At 40.8% G+C, this 18,526-nt stretch overlaps 1 protein-coding gene across 2 annotated transcripts in view; it reads right to left on the reverse strand.

The window, feature by feature from the left end:
* The window catches only part of CELF3 (CUGBP Elav-like family member 3), a 70,495-nt gene that overhangs the window by 17,681 nt on the left and 34,288 nt on the right, over positions 1-18,526 (reverse strand). The window contains exons 4-11 of one of the 2 annotated variants that reach the window (XM_063439774.1): positions 18,383-18,511; positions 16,853-16,932; positions 5,852-5,995; positions 4,296-4,455; positions 3,189-3,338; positions 2,935-3,000; positions 318-416; positions 90-233 (exon numbers count right to left, since the gene is read on the reverse strand). In XM_063439774.1, coding sequence (XP_063295844.1) covers positions 90-233; positions 318-416; positions 2,935-3,000; positions 3,189-3,338; positions 4,296-4,455; positions 5,852-5,995; positions 16,853-16,932; positions 18,383-18,511 — 972 coding nt within the window. Of the gene's footprint in view, positions 1-89; positions 234-317; positions 417-2,934; positions 3,001-3,188; positions 3,339-4,295; positions 4,456-5,839; positions 5,996-16,852; positions 16,933-18,382; positions 18,512-18,526 lie in introns of both variants that reach the window. The other variant, XM_063439773.1, reaches the window with a different exon arrangement.

Raw genomic sequence — 18,526 nt, forward strand, 5'->3', positions numbered from 1 at the left:
GAGAACAGTGGGAGTTACTTTTCAAGGCTATGTGGCAATTTAAAGGGTGATATATTTCCTTAAATCGTATGAGCGAGCAGGTCACTCACCAAAACACTTGCTCTGATTGGTAGCTCGGTCTACAAAAACTTTGGCGGAGATAACATTTCCAAATGGGAGGAACATCTGCAGGATTTCTGAGTCAGTGAATTCCTGTGGCAGGTGATAAATGAAGATGTTGCATCCTTCTGGACCTGTCAAAATTAGAGGCAGACATATTAGGCTAGACCAGCCTTATCGTGTTTGGGCTGAATTTGTTTATTGAATTACCCACTCACCCTCTCTCTGTTGCTGTTGTTGTGGAGGCTGCTGTTGGAGCAGAGGTTGAGGCTGTGTGAACGCCGGGCTCACCAAACCATACGCTGCAGGATAGGCAGCTGTGAAATGAAGAAAATTTGGCAAATTACGCCTAATGCAACAGCTGATTCCAAACCACCCATTTATCCAACCAAAGCATGGAAACATAGAATGTGACGGCAGATAAGAACCATTCGGACCATATAGTCTGCCCAATTTTTAAAAATACTTTCATTAGTCCCTGGCCTTATCTTATAGTTAGGATAGCCTTATGCATATCCAATGCATGCTTAAACTCATTCACTGTGTTAACCTCTACCACTTCAGCAGGAAGGCTATTCCATGCATCAACTACCCTCTCAGTAAAGTAATACTTCCTGATATTATTTTTAAAACTTTGTCCCTCTAATTTAAGACTATGTCCTCTTGTTGTGATGTTTCTTCTTTTAAATATAGTCTCCTCCTTTACTGTGTTGATTCCCTTTATGTATTTAAATGTTTCAATCATATCCCCCGTCTCTTCTTTTCTCCAAGCTATACATGTTAAGTTCCTTTAACCTTTCCTTGTAAGTTTTATCCTGCAATCCATGAACCAGTTTAGTAGCCATTCTCTTTCCTTCTGGAGATATGGTCTCCAGTACTGTGTACAGTACTCCAAGTGAGGTCTCACCAGTGTTCTGTACAATGGCATGAGCACTTCCCTCTTTCTACTGCTAATGCCTCTCCCTATACAACCAAGCATGCTGCTAGCATTTCCTGCTGCTCTATTACATTGTCTGCCTACCTTTAAGTATTACATTGTCTGCCTACCTCTACTGATTTAAACGGACGCGTCATACACAGTTAATCTCTTTACTTTGACTGCTATGCTCCATCGTTGTTACTCATCTTGTTCATTTTTTTTGTTCTCTTCTTCTACATTATCAATCCCCCAAGTTAAATCAAATAATGTCTCTGAGTACACTACCTATAATTACAGTCATGGGTAAAAGAAAGTACACCCTCTTTGATTTTATGGTTTTACATAATAACAATCATCTGATCCTTAGCAGGTCTTAAAATTGGGTAAATATAACCTCACATGAACAATAACATGTCATAATTTATTTAATAAAAATAAAGACAAAATGGAGAAGCCATGTATAAAAAACCTAACTACATCCTTACTGCTTCCAGAAGAATTAAGAGGGTGCTGCTAATCAAATGCTCTTGATTAATTAATCATCCGCAAGTGTGACCATCTCCATAAAAGCCAAAGTTTTAGCAGTTTACTGGTCTGAAGCATTCAGATGTGTGTTAACACAATGCCAAGTAGGAAAGACATCGGCAATGATCTTTGAGAAGCAATTGTTGCTGCCCATCGATCTGGGAAGGGTTAAAAGGTTATTTCCAAACAATTTAAAGTCTGTCATTCTACAGTGAGAAAGATTATTCAAAAGTGGAAAACATTCAAGACAGTTGCAAATCTTCCCAGAAGTGGACGTCTCAGCAAATTCACCCCAAGGTCAGACCGTGCAATGTTCAGAGAAACTGCAAAAGTTCTATCACAGACTCTAGAGGCCTCCGTTAGCATGTTAAATGTTAAAGTTCATGACAGTACAATTAGAAAAAGACTGACATTTTTTTAATTTTTTTTTAGAAGGGTCGCCAGGAGAAATCTGTTTCTCTCTAAAAAGAACCTGCCAGCACAGCTTTGGTTTGCAAAGTTGCATCTGAACAACTACAAGACTGCAGGAACAATATCCATTGGACAGACAAGACCAAAGTGGAGATGTTTTGCCGTAATGCACAGCGCCATTTGGCAAAAACCAAACCCAGTATATCAGCACAAACACCTCATACTAACTGTCAAGCACTGTGGTGGAAGGGATTTGGAGCCACATGACCAGGGAACCTTGCAGTCATTGAATCAACCATGAACTCCTCTGTATACCAAAGTATCCTAGAGTCAAGTGTGAGGCCATGTGCCTGACAGCTAAAGCTTGGCTGAAATTGGGTCATGAAACAGGACAATGATCCCAAACACACTAGCAAATCTACAAAATAATGACTGAATGAAAATAATTAAGGTGTTGCAAGAACCTAGTCAAAGTCCAGAGCTCAAACTGACTGAAATGCTGTGGCAGGTCCTTAGGAAAGCTGTGCATAAACAAATGCCAGCAAACCTCAATGAACTGAAGCAACACAATTCCCCCACAATGATGTGAGAGACTGATAAAGTCAGACAGAACACAATTACTTCAACTTATTGCTGCTATTGAATTATTAGGTGCACTTAGTGTTTCCCACATGGCTTCTCCATTCTGGCTTTACGTTTGTTAAATAAATCATGACACGTTGTAATACGTCATATGTTGTTGTTTATCTGAGGTTGGTATTTACCTAATTTTAAGACCTGCTAAGGAACAGCTGATTATTATGTCCTGATATATAAAACCATAGAATTCAAAGAGGGTGTACTTTCCTTTTCCCATGACTATATGTCTCTATTCTACTATATTAATATCCATGCACTTTTAATACCCCCTTCAGGCCTGTTATTATTATTATGACTGCTGTATTGACAATGAAGTTGTGTCCCACGAACTGCCTACTTACCTGTGTAATGCTGCATTCCAGCATAGGCTTGTTGAAGGGGGTCCAGCTGGGTAACAGGACTCTGAGCTGATAAGCGAAATAACAAAATAACAGCTTTGTATACATGATAAGAGGCCAATAAGACATATAAACACAATTTCAGTAAGTTATACACGGAACAGAACATGTTTTGACGTAGATACATATACATGGAATGGGAACAGAAACAAATTATTGAACATTAGATGTATAGACACAGAGGTACGCAGTGTTACCTGGGTAAGGGTGCAGGCCATTGGTGTAGATTGCCTCCGAACTAGGCTGTACACTGCTTTGAGTGGGCACAGCACTGTACCCATTGACCCCCAGTGTGGCAGGAATGGCAGATACTGGTGTGGCAGCAAGTGTTGGGGGGGTACTTGTACCTAAATGAAAAAGAGAGAGTCACTCTTAAAAGCACAGAAATGAAGCAGTGTTTTTAACCGGTACGGGTTATATAATCTAGATCTATTTTATATTTATGATATCAATCTGATATAAAAATACAACTACTAATTCATCTATATGTCTTACAATTTTTATTTTTTTCCTAACGGGATTGTTGGATTAACATTGATATTGCAATGATAATGTGCTGAGGGAATTAAACTTGCAAGTCTGAGGTTTCAACATGATCTCAGGTTGATGTTTTAACTAACCAACCTTTGATACCAATATTGTGCTAATTAGACATGTTTTCTGCTGCCTCTTTTGCCCCATAATACAAAAGTCTCCCTCCTCACCAATAAACAGGTGATTTTCAACTACTCTGTTATGATAATGTGTTAATGCCTCTTCTGATATCTAATTTTTCTCTATTCTCTAATTACCCTTTAATTCCCGATAATTCTTTACATGGCATTCACTAAAGTAAGAAATGTCAGGAATTCAAATTGAATTTCAAATTTAAGGCCAAACTAGACAAACTGACATGAAAAATGTTTCCAATTAATCTATTTTGTCGTTAAATTTGAAATTATCTAACAGTTCATACTGTCTTTTTCATTAAATAATTGAAGTCTTTCAATGTTTTGACAAGTCTGGACGCTGATAACTCAGCGATCTCATCCAATAACTCAGTGTTTTCCTAGAACCTTTTGCGAATGTCATATGTTAAATTAAACTCTTCTGATAATTTTGCCCTGATCAATGCTCTTGTTCGGTAACTTGGTGATATCTCCTGTACTATCTGGGCATATTCTGTCCTGGTGATACATTCTCATCTGATTGTGTACATTTTGTTTTCTGATAATACACACTCTTGTCTGTAACCTGGTATTGCTGTTTTTGATAACTCAAATACTCACCCATCCCAGGACACCCATTCTGCGGGTCACACTCACCTGAAGAAGAGGTGATGGGGGTGATAGGTGTAATAGGAGTGGCTATGATCCCGTTGGGATTGATTGTCGCCATCTGCTGCATCTGCACAGCAGCCATTGTTGCCATGGGATTGAGGTAAGCGCTGTGGGCGGCCACCAGGGCAGCCTGCTGCTGCATGAGCTGTGGGGGACAGAATCACGGAAACAGCATGACACAACAATCACAAATTAATTGGATGCATGACCCCCAGATATTTAAAGGGGAATTGTCACGTCTCAGAAAGTTACACCATTGAATAAAACATTACAAGTGATCTATATAACATTGTTCTTTTTTCCCAATTGATACTCCATCGTTTAATGCTTATGAAAGATTTTTTCAATTGCTATCATAGACTAGTTCTATCCTGACATAGCCAGGTATACAGTGTATTAAAGGAGTAGAAAAACAAATGTTGAGCCAAGATGTAAGTGCTGAGTTCCATGATAGTGGTAAAGGTAGCATTGTGGATGTCTACATTTTAATATTTTCAGACCTCACAAATACATATTTGTTGAATGTGGAGGATACGTTAACATCATATTAAATCCTGGAAAGTGACTGTTCCTCTTTAATATAGCCATTTCATGAAGTTTTAGTGTTAGTGTCACTGTCTGATATGGTGTTATTGAGGTCACACAGCCTGACATTGCTTAATCTTTGTATAATTTAGGTAATACTGCCTGCGGTTGTGCACACTGCCTGATCAGATATTACTAAGGTAAAGCTGCCTTGTATTTTGCCATTAAAATTTGCGTTGCCACTTTTTCTTTATTTAGAAGTTCCCCTCTATTTCCCCCTGGTAGGTGACAGGACGCAAATATGGTAAGTAGCAGTAGATCAAAGGGTCATCACCAAGAGCTTGGTGGATAAGCAAGGCTAAGGGAGGCATATTAAATAGTGACAGACATACTTTAAGTCACATTACTTAATCGGGTGTCAAGGATATATTGCTGCCTGATATGGGGATAGTGGATTCACACTGCCTGACGGGTGTTTTGGAGGTCTTACTGCATGACAGTCAATGTTTTAGAGGTTGCAATGCCTGATGGGTGATTTTTTGTAGGCTACAATACCTGATGGGTGATGTTTAGAGGTTTTACTGACTGACAGGTTGTGTTTTCTAGGTTACACTGGCTAATAGGTTGTATTTTCTAGGTTACACTGCCTGACAGGTTGTATTTTTAAGACTGCACTCGCTGGGGTGTTGTGCGGGTTGCACTGCCATAAATGTTGTGTTTTTGAGGCTACATTGTCTGTGGTGTTGTGGAGGTTGCACTGCTTGACAAAGTACTTTGGAGGTCATTGCCTGACATTAGGTTAATGAGATTACACTGCTGAACATGTTATGCTGGTGAGGTCAGACATGGTAGTATTAAGTTTGCAATATTTGTCACTAGGTTCTAAGAGGCCATACTGTCTGGTGCCAGGTGTGAGAAAGTCTTGCGGGCAAAGTTTATAAACAGATACTTACAGAGACAATACACAAACACGAGTTGAACTTGAATAAAGGAGTGTAATTCACCTGGTCACTTACTGCCTGTGTGTACGCGCTGTACGCCCCAAACTGCAAAGCGATCGGACTGAACATGCCCAGCTGGTTGGCCACCTGCTGCATCCTACGCAAGCCCCGCTCCTTCTCAGTGTCTGCAAATTTCACCACCAAGCTGGAGGAGGCACCCTGCATGACACAGAGTTTACATGTAATTAAGAAATATACACAGCATACCTACACCATGCTATATTACAATGTGTGATATTATCTAAGTGACATTATTAAGTGACATTATTAAACAATATATACACTATTCCATATAACATACCAGATGTGATATTAAATGCATTATAAATAACACTATGACACTATGCATTATAAATAAATTATGAGAATTTACACGTTATGTGCAGCGCGTGTAAATACACAGAACACATAGCATGGCATATCATGTGTGGCATGTCACAATACCAGTCCTCTTGGTACTAATTGTGCAAGTCTATACACCATTAATTTTCCTGCCTTAAAATCAGTGTATTGAACAAACTACTGTGGTGACAGTTTGATTACCGCATATAAAGTTAATTATTTCACACCAGAACTAAACTGTTACCAGATTGCCATTGAAAATGTGGTGCAAAAAGACCAACTTGTGTTTACTGATTTTTTTTTTTAAATCTCTTTGACCATATCAACCAAATATTCTGGTATGGTAGCAATTTGGGGCTAGTACAACATTTCGTAAATAACACTGTTTGTGTGATATACAAAAACAAAGGAATACATTGAATTTTCAAAATGTCAAGCCTGCAAGCTTGCAATCAAAATGTGTCACCGTATACACAGTGAAAACCATACTCAAAATCATACTGCATATACATACATTGAGCATGTTTCTAATTTTTGGTCTACAATTCTCTATCTTCCTGTTATGTGACTAACAATTCCCTATTAAGTGAATAAACATCTTTATAGACACATGAAAAATACTCATGTAGTATTCACAGTGTACTATTTTGAGGTATGTATACTACATATAGGATTATTAACTATAAACATTCTAGCAGCTGGTGATGTCTCACCCAACTCAGGGCCCTTCACCTCATCTGCTCACACTAAGAAAACCAGAAACCCCAAAACCTCATCCACATACCCTGCAGTTTATCCTCCTTTACCAACATTCAGTGTGCACTCTGGAACGCCCATTCAATCTGTAGTAATACTAAATCAACAGCTATACACAACCTTGTCATCTCTAACTCACTCACAATACTGGCACTCACTGAGACTTGGCTGTCCCCCTCTGATCCCACTACTCCCACTTCTTTATGTTTCGGTGGATTACAATTCTCCCACACACCCAGACTCGACTGTAAAGGAGGCGATGTAGGCATCTTTCTCTCCCCTCAATGTACCTTTCAACCTATCCTCCCTGCCCCTGCCCTTTCCTTTCCTTCCTTTGGAGTTCACACTGTCTGCCTTTTTAAACCCACTCCTTTAAGAATTGCCATCATCTATCCCCCCCCCCCCCCCCCCCCTCCAGTCACTCCAGGCTATTCATTGAACACTTTTCTTCTTGGCTACCTCACTTTCTCTCCTCTAGCACTCCCTCCCTCATACTTGGGGACTTTAACATCCCAATCAACAACCTCAACTGCCCAGATGCCTCCTGTCTGCTCTCTGTAACCTCCTCCTTTGGCCTCACGCAGTTGTCTACTTCAGTAACTCATACAGCAGGAAACACTTTCGACCTCATCTTTACCAATCTCTGCACCACCTCTAATCTCTCCACTGTTCCATTTCCTTTGTCTGACCACCATCTGCTAACATTTGACATCAGCATACCCCGTACCCAAATTTCACCACCCTCGACTCTCCAATCTTGCAGTAACCTCAACTGCCTTGATCCTCTGAACTCAACATCATGGCACCTCCTCCAATTAAACGCAGCAAGCGGCCCCCAATTACAACCCTGGCACACCAAGCTGACCCGTTACCTCCAAAAATATTCTAGAACTGCTGAACGCTGCTGGAGAAAGTCTCACTTTGCATCTGACTTCCTCCACAATAAATTTATACTTTAACACTGTAATGCTCAATTGTTGACAAGATGGAAACAACTGCAGATTTCTGAAACTGATATTGTTTATTGCTTTTAAATAAAAAAGATAATCAATTTGAACTGTCTCTTTAATTCCTGGCAGGTTATAAACAGCAGCGGAGTTGAAGTTGTTTTAAGATAAGGCAAATTTAACACAACCAGCGAGAAGTTCCAAATTAGGATGCAGATGATTAATTAGTAGTTGTTGAAACAAGGTTAGGAGTTTAGGTGGAGCAGATAGCGAACCACTTAGAATTAGGATGGATATATAACAAGCTTGAGCCAATCTGGTTTACTTAGCTTATGAAGGAGCGATAATCCAAATTGGTGATAGAGATTCCACAGAGAATCGAGGTTGCAGCAGGCAAGAGAATATCCAAAAACAGTCCGAGGTCGTAGGAGAGGAGAAGGAGGGTCAACGATTAAACAGTCCGGGTCCGATACACAGTAGTAGTAATAATTCAGTTTGAAGTTCGCGGGAGCTTTCGAGTTGATCCAGCACTGTGGTGTTGACGCGGTCCCTCTATGAATCCTGGGAACGACCGCGTCATAGGAGGGGGAGTGGCCGCGCTCCGAGAACCCGGAAGTCCACGGTTAGCGAATGCCGGAAGGTCTGACAGAACCCCCCTCATAAGAAGCAGCCACCGGATGCTGTCAACGAGGTCTGGACGGGTAGCGAGCATGGTACGCATTGACAAGTCGACGAGCATGCACCGCGGAGGACGATACCCATGAATCTTCGTCAACTCCGTAGCCCTTCCACCGGACAAGATACTGTAAGGAACCACGATGGATTCGTGAATCTAGAATCCTCTGGACCTCGTATTCCTCTTCACCTTGTACCAGAATGGGATCAGGAGTGGTAAGAACATCCCTCAGGAAAGGGTCGGAGTGGTGTGGTTTAAGCAATGACACATGGAAGACTGGATGTAGTTTCATGGTAGGTGGAAGTTTCAATCTGACCACGTTTTCGTTGATAAGCGATAATATACGAAAAGGGCCAAGGAAGAGTGAACTCAGTTTCTTTGAGGGACGGTTGGTGACAATGTTTTTTGAAGAGAGCCATACTAGATCACCAACCTTGTAAGTAGGAGAAGGTCGTCTACCAGTATCGAAAAACTTTTTCTGAGCAGATGATGCATTTTTAAGGTTATCACGTAACCTGAGGAAGAGGGCAGACATGAAAGAGTTATGGTTGGAGACGTATGGATTAGAAGAAGGAAGTCCTTGATCAGGAAAAGAAGAGGGATGGAATCCAAAATTTGAGAAGAATGGAGTCATTTTGCTACTAGCGTGTACCGAGTTGTTGTATGAGAACTCTGCCATTGGTAACCACGTGATCCAATCATCCTGTAAGTGAGAGCAATAACACCGCAAGTATTGTTCAACACATTGATTAACTCTCTCTGTTTGTCCGTTGGTTTGGGGATGATAGGCTGAAGACAATTTACGTTGAATATTGAGGGAGGAACACATCTCATTCCAGAATTTGGAGGTGAATTGTGTTCCTCTGTCTGATATGATTTCTTCAGGAAGACCATGGAGTTTCACGATGTTATTGATGAATATTTTTGCAAGTTCAGATGAAGAGGGTAATTTCTTCAAAGGAATAAAATGGGACATCTTGGTGAAACGGTCTACCACTACCAGAATGGTGGTATGATGTTGCGAAGGAGGGAGTTCTACCAAGAAGTCCATTGAGATGGACTGCCAAGGTCTTTCTGGAACAGGTAGGCTTAATAATTGACCGAATGGTGGATGATGGTCAGATTTTGATCTCAGACAGGTTGGGCAGTTTTTGACATAAGATTCTATGGTTCTGTCCTGGCGAGGCCACCAGTAATATCTTTTAGACAGCTCCAGTGTTTTCCTTGTACCAGGATGACCAGCCAGAGGGGAATCATGAATCAAAGAGAGTATTTTATTCCTAAGCAAGGGAGGAATGTATAACCTGTCTTTGAAGTAGTAGATACCGTCCTTTTTTGATAGATTGCTTTGTTTGGGAAGTTCAAGATCTTCTTCCTTAAGATGTTTAATATCATCTATTAATGACGAAATAATACCTATGATTTTAGGTGGTTGAGTTTCGTTTACAGGAAGATCTTGGTGAATTCTGGACAGGGCATCTGCCTTTTTGTTTCTGGATCCAGGTCTGTAGATGATTTGAAAATTGAAACGGGAAAAGAAAAGATTCCAGCGTACTTGTCTGGCAGAGAGTGTTTTGTTGGAATGAAGGTATTCAAGGTTCCTGTGGTCTGTATAAACAATTACAGGAGTGCGTGTGTCTTCAAGTATGTGACGCCAGTTTTCGAATGCAGCTTTAATACTTAATAATTCTTTTTCTCCTACAGGATAATTTCGTTCAGCAGGAGACATAGATCGTGAAAAAAAAGCTACTGGATGGAGAGGATCTTGAGGCGTTTGGTGTTGAGAGAGGACAGCCCCGATAGCTGTGTCAGAAGCATCTGTTTCCATGACGTAGAGAAAAGCAGGATTAGGTAGTTGGAGAATGGGAGCACTTGTGAATCTCCGTTTTAATTCATCAAAGGCTGCTTGAGCCTTATCGTTCCAAACAAAGGACCGTTTACTGCTATTGAGCAGGTTGAGGGGATGAGCAACATTGGAGTAGTTTTTAATGAACTTCCTATAGAAGTTGGCAAACCCCAGAAAACGTTGTAAGTCTTTAGTATTAGTAGGAGTAGACCAGTTGACAATGCAATCTATTTTGGAGGTATCCATACTTATTGAATGAGGGGAGATAACGTATCCCAAAAAGGTGATTTCATTGACTTCAAATATACATTTTTCTGGTTTTGCGTATAATTTGTGTGTTCTTAATCTGGATAGTACCCATCTCACGTGTTTTCTGTGTTCTTCAAGGTTGTTGGAGTAGATGAGAATATCATCTAAGTAAATGATGACACAAACGTCTAGGAGATCTCGGAAGATATCGTTAATGAAATGCTGAAAGGTTGCAGGGGCGTTACAGAGGCCGAAGGGCATGACAAGATATTCGTAAAGACCATATCGGGTCCTGAACGCCGTTTTCCATTCATCATTGGCCTTGATTCTAACAAGGTTATATGCCCCACGAAGGTCAAGTTTAGTGTAGATGGTAGCTGTTCTTAGTCTTTCAATCAACTCATTGATCAGGGGAAGAGGGTAACGATTCTTGATAGTTATTTTATTTAAAGACCTGTAATCGATGATTGGCCGTATAGTCTGGTCCTTGTTTCTTACAAAAAACATGCTGGAAGCGGCTGGTGAACAGGAAGGTCTAATGAACCCCTTACGGAGGTTTTCATCCAGGTATTCCTTGAGGGTTTTTAACTCTGATTCAGAGAGAGGATAAATATGTCCAAAAGGGATAGGAGCACCAGGAACAAGGTCAATCGGACAATCATAGGGTCGATGAGGAGGAAGTGTCTCTGCTTCCTTTTTACTGAACACATCAGCGAACTCCGAATAGCTGGAAGGTATAGTGGATTCCCCAGTAACTTGCAAAATGGGGATGTGTTGTAGACATGTTCCCTTACAATATGCAGAGTTAAAGGTGATAGAGAAGGGAGCCCATGTAATATGTGGGTTGTGAGTCCGTAACCAGTCTATTCCTAATATTATTGGATAAAGAGGAGAATTTATGACATCAAAAACAAGAAATTCAGAATGGATATAATTAGTAGTAGTCCTTAAAGGGACAGTTTCAAGGCGAATGGGCCCCGAGGAGATTAAGGAGCCATCAATAACTCTGACAGAGACGGAATTACGTTTTTGAACACAAGGAATTTTATTTTTTGTAACAAAGGATGAGTCCAGGAACACCCCATTAGCACCGGAATCAATAATGGCCTCAGTCGTAATTCTTTCTTTGTCCCACTGTAATATGAGAGAAACAGAGGAGAAATGAGAGATTGGTTTAGAGGGAAGCACACTCATAACAATTGTGGTGGAACCATGCTTACCACCTCGGGGACGTTTCAATAGGGGACAGTCTGGGACCACATGTTCTTGTGAAGCACAGTACATGCAGAGGTTCATTTGTCTTCTTCTGGTTCTCTCTTCTGGAGTAAGAGGACTTCTCACAACCCCTATTTCCATAGGTTCAGCGGGAGTTATAGGTTTCTCCGGTGCCTTTGAAGAGGTGAAGGGTTTTTTCCATAGGGAGCTAGTGAGTGATTTCTCAGCTTTTCTTTCCCTAAGTCTTCTGTCAATGCTGATTGACAGTTGGATAAGTGTATTCAGTGTAGTAGGTAGTTCAGTTCTGGAGAGCTCATCCTTGACAGCTTCAGATAATCCAATACGGAACTGGTTACGTAGAGTTATGTCATTCCACTGAGTTTCTGGTGCCCATCGTTTGAATTCAGCAATGTAATCTTCGACAGGCCTGTTTCTTTGCTGCAGTGTTCTAATGGTTAAATCTGCAGTCGCTTGTTTGTTTGGGTCTTCGTAAAGAAGAGACATGGCTTCAAAGAATTCATCCAGAGAATCCAATATGGGATCATCATTCTCAAGAAAGGAATGAGCCCAGGCCATGGGTTCACCTCTCAAAAATGAAATAACAGAACACACTTTAGATCTTTCAGTGGGATATGATCGAGGTTTTAATGCAATCAACAACTTGCAAGAATTGATAAACTCTCGGTATTGGGACCTGTCTCCAGAGAATTTTTCGGGGTTGGAGACAGCAGGGTCACTAGCCGAGTGTGTAACTGTATGAGGAGTATGTGTTTGCAAGTCCCTTACATAAGTAAGGATTCTTTCATTGGTGATCTGTAGATCTTGCATGCCTTGAGTAAGCGTATCCACTCTTTGGTTTAATCTGGTGATTTCAGAAGTGAGATCTGCTGTATCCATTAATTAGGCTGGATCAATCTGTAATGCTCAATTGTTGACAAGATGGAAACAACTGCAGATTTCTGAAACTGATATTGTTTATTGCTTTTAAATAAAAAAGATAATCAATTTGAACTGTCTCTTTAATTCCTGGCAGGTTATAAACAGCAGCGGAGTTGAAGTTGTTTTAAGATAAGGCAAATTTAACACAACCAGCGAGAAGTTCCAAATTAGGATGCAGATGATTAATTAGTAGTTGTTGAAACAAGGTTAGGAGTTTAGGTGGAGCAGATAGCGAACCACTTAGAATTAGGATGGATATATAACAAGCTTGAGCCAATCTGGTTTACTTAGCTTATGAAGGAGCGATAATCCAAATTGGTGATAGAGATTCCACAGAGAATCGAGGTTGCAGCAGGCAAGAGAATATCCAAAAACAGTCCGAGGTCGTAGGAGAGGAGAAGGAGGGTCAACGATTGAACAGTCCGGGTCCGATACACAGTAGTAGTAATAATTCAGTTTGAAGTTCGCGGGAGCTTTCGAGTTGATCCAGCACTGTGGTGTTGACGCGGTCCCTCTATGAATCCTGGGAACGACCGCGTCATAGGAGGGGGAGTGGCCGCGCTCCGAGAACCCGGAAGTCCACGGTTAGCGAATGCCGGAAGGTCTGACAAACACCCTCATAATTATACTGTCCCATCAACCCAAACACCTATTTCACACTTTTGATGCTCTTCTTCGCCCTTTTACTCCCCCTCCTTCTACCACCTTGTCCACCACAAACTTTGCATCTCACTTCACTGAGAAGATCTCTACAATCAGAGAAGAGGTCTCTAATTTCTCTCCTTCCCCTACCAATACATCACTCAACCCCACTGCCTCCACCATTCTACACTCATTCACACCTGCTACAGCAGAAGAGGTTTCTGCTCTGCTCCGGTCCTCCTGCCCTACCACCTGTTCCCTCGATCCTATTCCCTCATATCTCATCTGCACATTCCCTCTGTAATCTCCCTCTCTTGCTCTTCCTCTCACTAAAATTTTAAATCTCTCCCTTTCCTCTGGCACATTTCCCTCACCCTTCAAACATGCAACTGTAACCCCAATTCTGAAAAAGCCCAGCCTTTACCCCAACTCCCCATCCAACTACCGCCCTATCCCGCTACTACCATTTGCCTCCAAGATCCTTGAGAGAGTTGTGTACACCAAACTGACTTTCTCGAACCCAACTCTCTGCTTGACCCCCTGCAGTCTGGATTCTGCGCTGGTCATTCTATCGAAATGGCTTTGACCAAAGTATCCAACTATTTAATTGCTGCTAAATCTCGCGGCCATTACTCTATTTCTCCTTGATCTTTCTGCTGCCTTTGACACTGTTGATCATCAACAGCTTCTCCGCATTCTTCATAATTTTGGTCTATGAGATACTGCTTTCTCCTGGTGCTCCTCCTAAATAATCCAGCGCTCTTTCAGTGTTACTTTCTCTGACTCTGCCTCTTCCCCCCAACCACTCTCTGTCCGCGTCCCCCAACGTTCTGTTCTTGGTCTACTGTTCTCTATCAATACTTCCTCCCTTGGTAAACTCATCAGCTCCTCTGGCTTCCGTTATCATTTCTATGCAAATGACACGCAAATCTACCTGTCCTCTCCTGATCTCTCTCCGCCCATCTTGACTAGTGTCTCTGAATGCCTCTCTGTGATTTGCAACTGGATGGCTGCTCACTTCCTTAAGCTGTCCAAAATAGAACTTCTGGTATTTCCTCCCTCAAGTGTTACCACTCCCGTGTCTGTCTCCCTCCAAGTCAACAGCGCTACCATCACCTCTACCTTGCAGGCTCGCTGCCTGGGTGTTCTTTTTGACTCCAACCTCTCCTTCACCCCTCACGTCCAATCAATCGCCAAATCCTGTCGCTTCCATCTCAAAAACATAGCGCGCAACCGCCCCTATTTAAAGCCAGATGCGGCTAAGGTGCTGGTCCATGCTGTTGTTCTCTCTCGCCTTGACTGCTGCAATCCCCTTCTCAGTGGTCTTATGTGTTCCCAGATTGCACCGCTGCAATCTATAATGAACGTGGCGGCGAGGCTCATTTTCCTGTCCGCTCGCACCTCCCACGCCTCCCTGCTCTATCAGTTCCTGCATCGGCTTCCAGTTAGATATAGGGCTCAATTTAAAATTCTAGTGCTCGCTTACAAGTCCCTACATGATGTTGCTCCAACATACCTATCCTCCCTAATACACAAGTATGTCGTGTCGAGGCCCCTACGCTCTGCCAAAGACCTACGTATATCCTCTGTCCGTACTCCCACCTCTAATTTCTCCAGGGCTGCACCTCTTCTGTGGAATTCCCTTCCCTTCTCCGTAAGACTTTCACCCAGTCTCCACTCATTCAAAAAATCATTGAAAACTCACTTCTTCAAGAAAGCATATCAATTAAACTGTTTTTATCCCCCAACCCTCATGACTCCTCTCCTGCAACTGTCAAAATTACCTACTAAGTCCTCGGTGAATACTTTTCTAACAACCTACTTTGTACCCCTACTTTTACCCTATGTGTCACTATACCCCACTCCCTCTAGAATGCAAGCTCATGGAGCAGAGCCCTCCACCTCTCTGTTCCTGTACTTCCAGTTGTCTGGTTACAATTACATATCTGTTAGTCCACTCATTGTACAGAGCTACAGAATCTGATGGTGCTATATAAATAATACAATAATAATAATAACCATGAACTATTGCACATCATACATATAATATTATACATTGTATACACACCATGTAAAAGTATGCACTTTAAAAAAATTTACCAGTACATTGTTTTTGTATTCAGAGAGCATTTACATTTAAAGATACAGAGGTATTGCACTGCAATAATAAACAATAACAGGGCTCAAAATTTACACTACCACTTTAGATATTAGAAATTGAAATTAAGTCCAGGTAAACGGAAATACAACCATTGTAAGTGGACCCCAACTACCACCAATTATTCTCTAAAAGCAGCAGCTATAGGATGGCTATATGATGTCTGTAGGGCAGTGATGGCTAACCTTGACACCATAAATTATTTCTGGACTACATTTCCCATGATGCTCAGCTAGCTTTTAGATTCTAAAGGCTAGCTGAGCATCATGGGAAATGTAGTCCAGAAACTATTTATGGTGCCAAGGTTAGCCATCACTGCTGTAGGGGGAGGTTTGCAGAGGTGAGTAACATTTAGCCCTGACTTGTTCATAGCAATCAAATTTTGAGCCCTGGATATACTTTAGCAGGCATAGGCAACCTTCGGAACTCCAGATGTTTTGTACTACACCTCCCATGATGCTTTGCCAGCAGTATGGGTGTAAGAGCATTATGGGGGGTGTAGTCCACAACATCTGGAGCGCCAAAAGTTGCCTATCCCTGTACTATAGTATAGACACACAATGTAATGTTACACAGCATACACTCACCATGCAATGCTACACAGAATATATGTTCCAAGCAGCATTACAAATGTTAACATAAATGAGCTTTTTCACTAAACACAGACTTGTAGTTAATTGAAAACTGACAGGATCATTTACTAAAGTGAATTTCAAATTCAAGAAAATAAATTGCCAAACAGGAACACTGCTCTAAGTCAGCTATCTAATTTCAGCTATTTTGGATTTAATTTTTAAATTCATTTAGATTTTTCACTTTAGCGAATAACTGTGATTACCAAAATTAAGACTATAATAGTCAAAATCCTTATGAATTAACACTTTCCTCCTGTATTTTCCAATTAAATTGTTAGCTCAGTACAAGTCATTGTTTGGTAAACCCCAATATGTACAGCAAGCTCATTTTCCTATTATCCAGATGCTTTTATGAAAATGAATACTGCAGGACTCATTCAGTTTTGTTGTTCCACAGTATTTATCTTCCAAAAGGATTCATTATTTAAGGGTTGGTATAGTCACCATGAATATGAGACACTGAGATGTGTAACGTTTGATTAGTCATTTCCTTCAAGTACAATATATTGGGATCTGGAAAACCTTGACAGTTTTGCACTTACATGGTGAATGTATATGAATGAACACAATGGTATGTACACATCACGAAACAAGTACATGTGTCCTCTTACCGGAAGAGTTCTGCTCCCATGCAGTGTGTTAATCGCTGCCTGAGCCTCTGTGTGTGTCTGAAACTTCACAAATGCACAGCCTTGAGAGAGGGAGAAATCACATCACTACACAGCACCGCAATACACTCACAAACAGCGTCACGTTACTGTACAACATAAAGAAACCACACCAAAGAGATACAATCTGTTGCTGTATTTAACTGTTATGTATGTTTCACTATGTGGTTGATTAGAGAAATTAGAGAAATAAGATTGGCTATGTCTGCATGGAATACTGGCCATGATATTACTTTGGATTATTTGAGATTGCAGTATCTCTGACTGTATCTCTTGTATGGTGGGGTCTGCCGTTTTGGTGTTAGACTGCCCTTGTGGGTGGTATTATGCTGAGGTGTAAGTGGAATAGGAACTCACTAATAAGGTCCAGTAGAAGCTGAACCAACTATCTGAAGGCGTTTTCTCTATCATGTCAAGGAGTGTGGCTTCCTGACTCAATATTCAATAATACATGCAAAGTCATGCATTTTGGAATAAGAAACCCACCAGCCACTGTTACATTAAATGGAATTGAGTTAGAGATAACTTAAAATGAAAAGAACTTGCCAGTTTGCCACTGCAAAAGCTAGAAAGGTGCTGTCATGTATAAAAAGGGATATGAATATAATTTTGGCAGTTTTGGCACCAGTATTAAAGAAGAATAGTGCAGAACTAGAAAACAATGCAGAGGTGAACTACAAATTAGTAAAGGGGGTGGAAAACATTAGTTACGTGGTAAGGCTAGAAAAGCTACATTTGTTTTCTTTAGAAAAAAGGCACCTCAGAGGGGATATGATAGCACTATACAAATAAATACAGGGTCAGTACAAACGGCTAACCTCTTTAGTACTAGGTATATACAACAGATACATGGTCACTCACTGAGACTGGAAGAAATTTGCTTTTGTTTACAACAGAGGAAAGGGTTCTTTACAGTAAGAACAACAAACATGTGGAATTATCTGCCTAAAGAGGTTGTGTTATCAGATTCTAGAGATCTTTAAAAAAAAAAAAAAAAAAGGCTTGGATGTCTTTTCTGTATAAACAGAATATTCAACAATATAATTAATATGTATGGATCAGGTTGCTGATCCAAAGAGAAATGTGATTGCCACTATGGAGACAGGTAGGATATTTGTTATTTTTTAGAGGCATAATTAGAAATGGCTATAAATGTTTTTGGTTTTTTTTGCCTTGTTTTGGATCAACAGCAAAGAGGAATAGTTTTAAAGGCTGAACTTGGTGGACGTTAGTCTTTTTTTCAACCTTGATTAGTATGTAACTATGTACAAAACCTTACACATAAAGATTTTTTTTTTATAAATGCTATAGGGAATTTGGGGGGCTAGTAGGGTTGTAGGATTCATCCATGCCATGGCATCACATGTTCTATTGATTGTGGTTAGTAATAAATAGGACTCCTTAAATTTCAACATTATCCCTTTATATAGCTAATATATTGACAGAATGTCACAGAGTATGTCCTAAACATACCTTTGCTGGTTCCATCCGGCCCCCGCAGAACAGTACACTCATCAATATTTCCAAAGGGTTCAAACATCCTCCGAACATCCTCATCTGTTTGTTGCTTTCCAAGCATACCCACAAAAAGTTTGCGGTCCTCTGTGTGCCAGGCAG

This window comes from Pelobates fuscus, chromosome 13 (assembly GCF_036172605.1).
Source record: "Pelobates fuscus isolate aPelFus1 chromosome 13, aPelFus1.pri, whole genome shotgun sequence".
Classification (NCBI taxonomy): domain Eukaryota; kingdom Metazoa; phylum Chordata; class Amphibia; order Anura; family Pelobatidae; genus Pelobates; species Pelobates fuscus.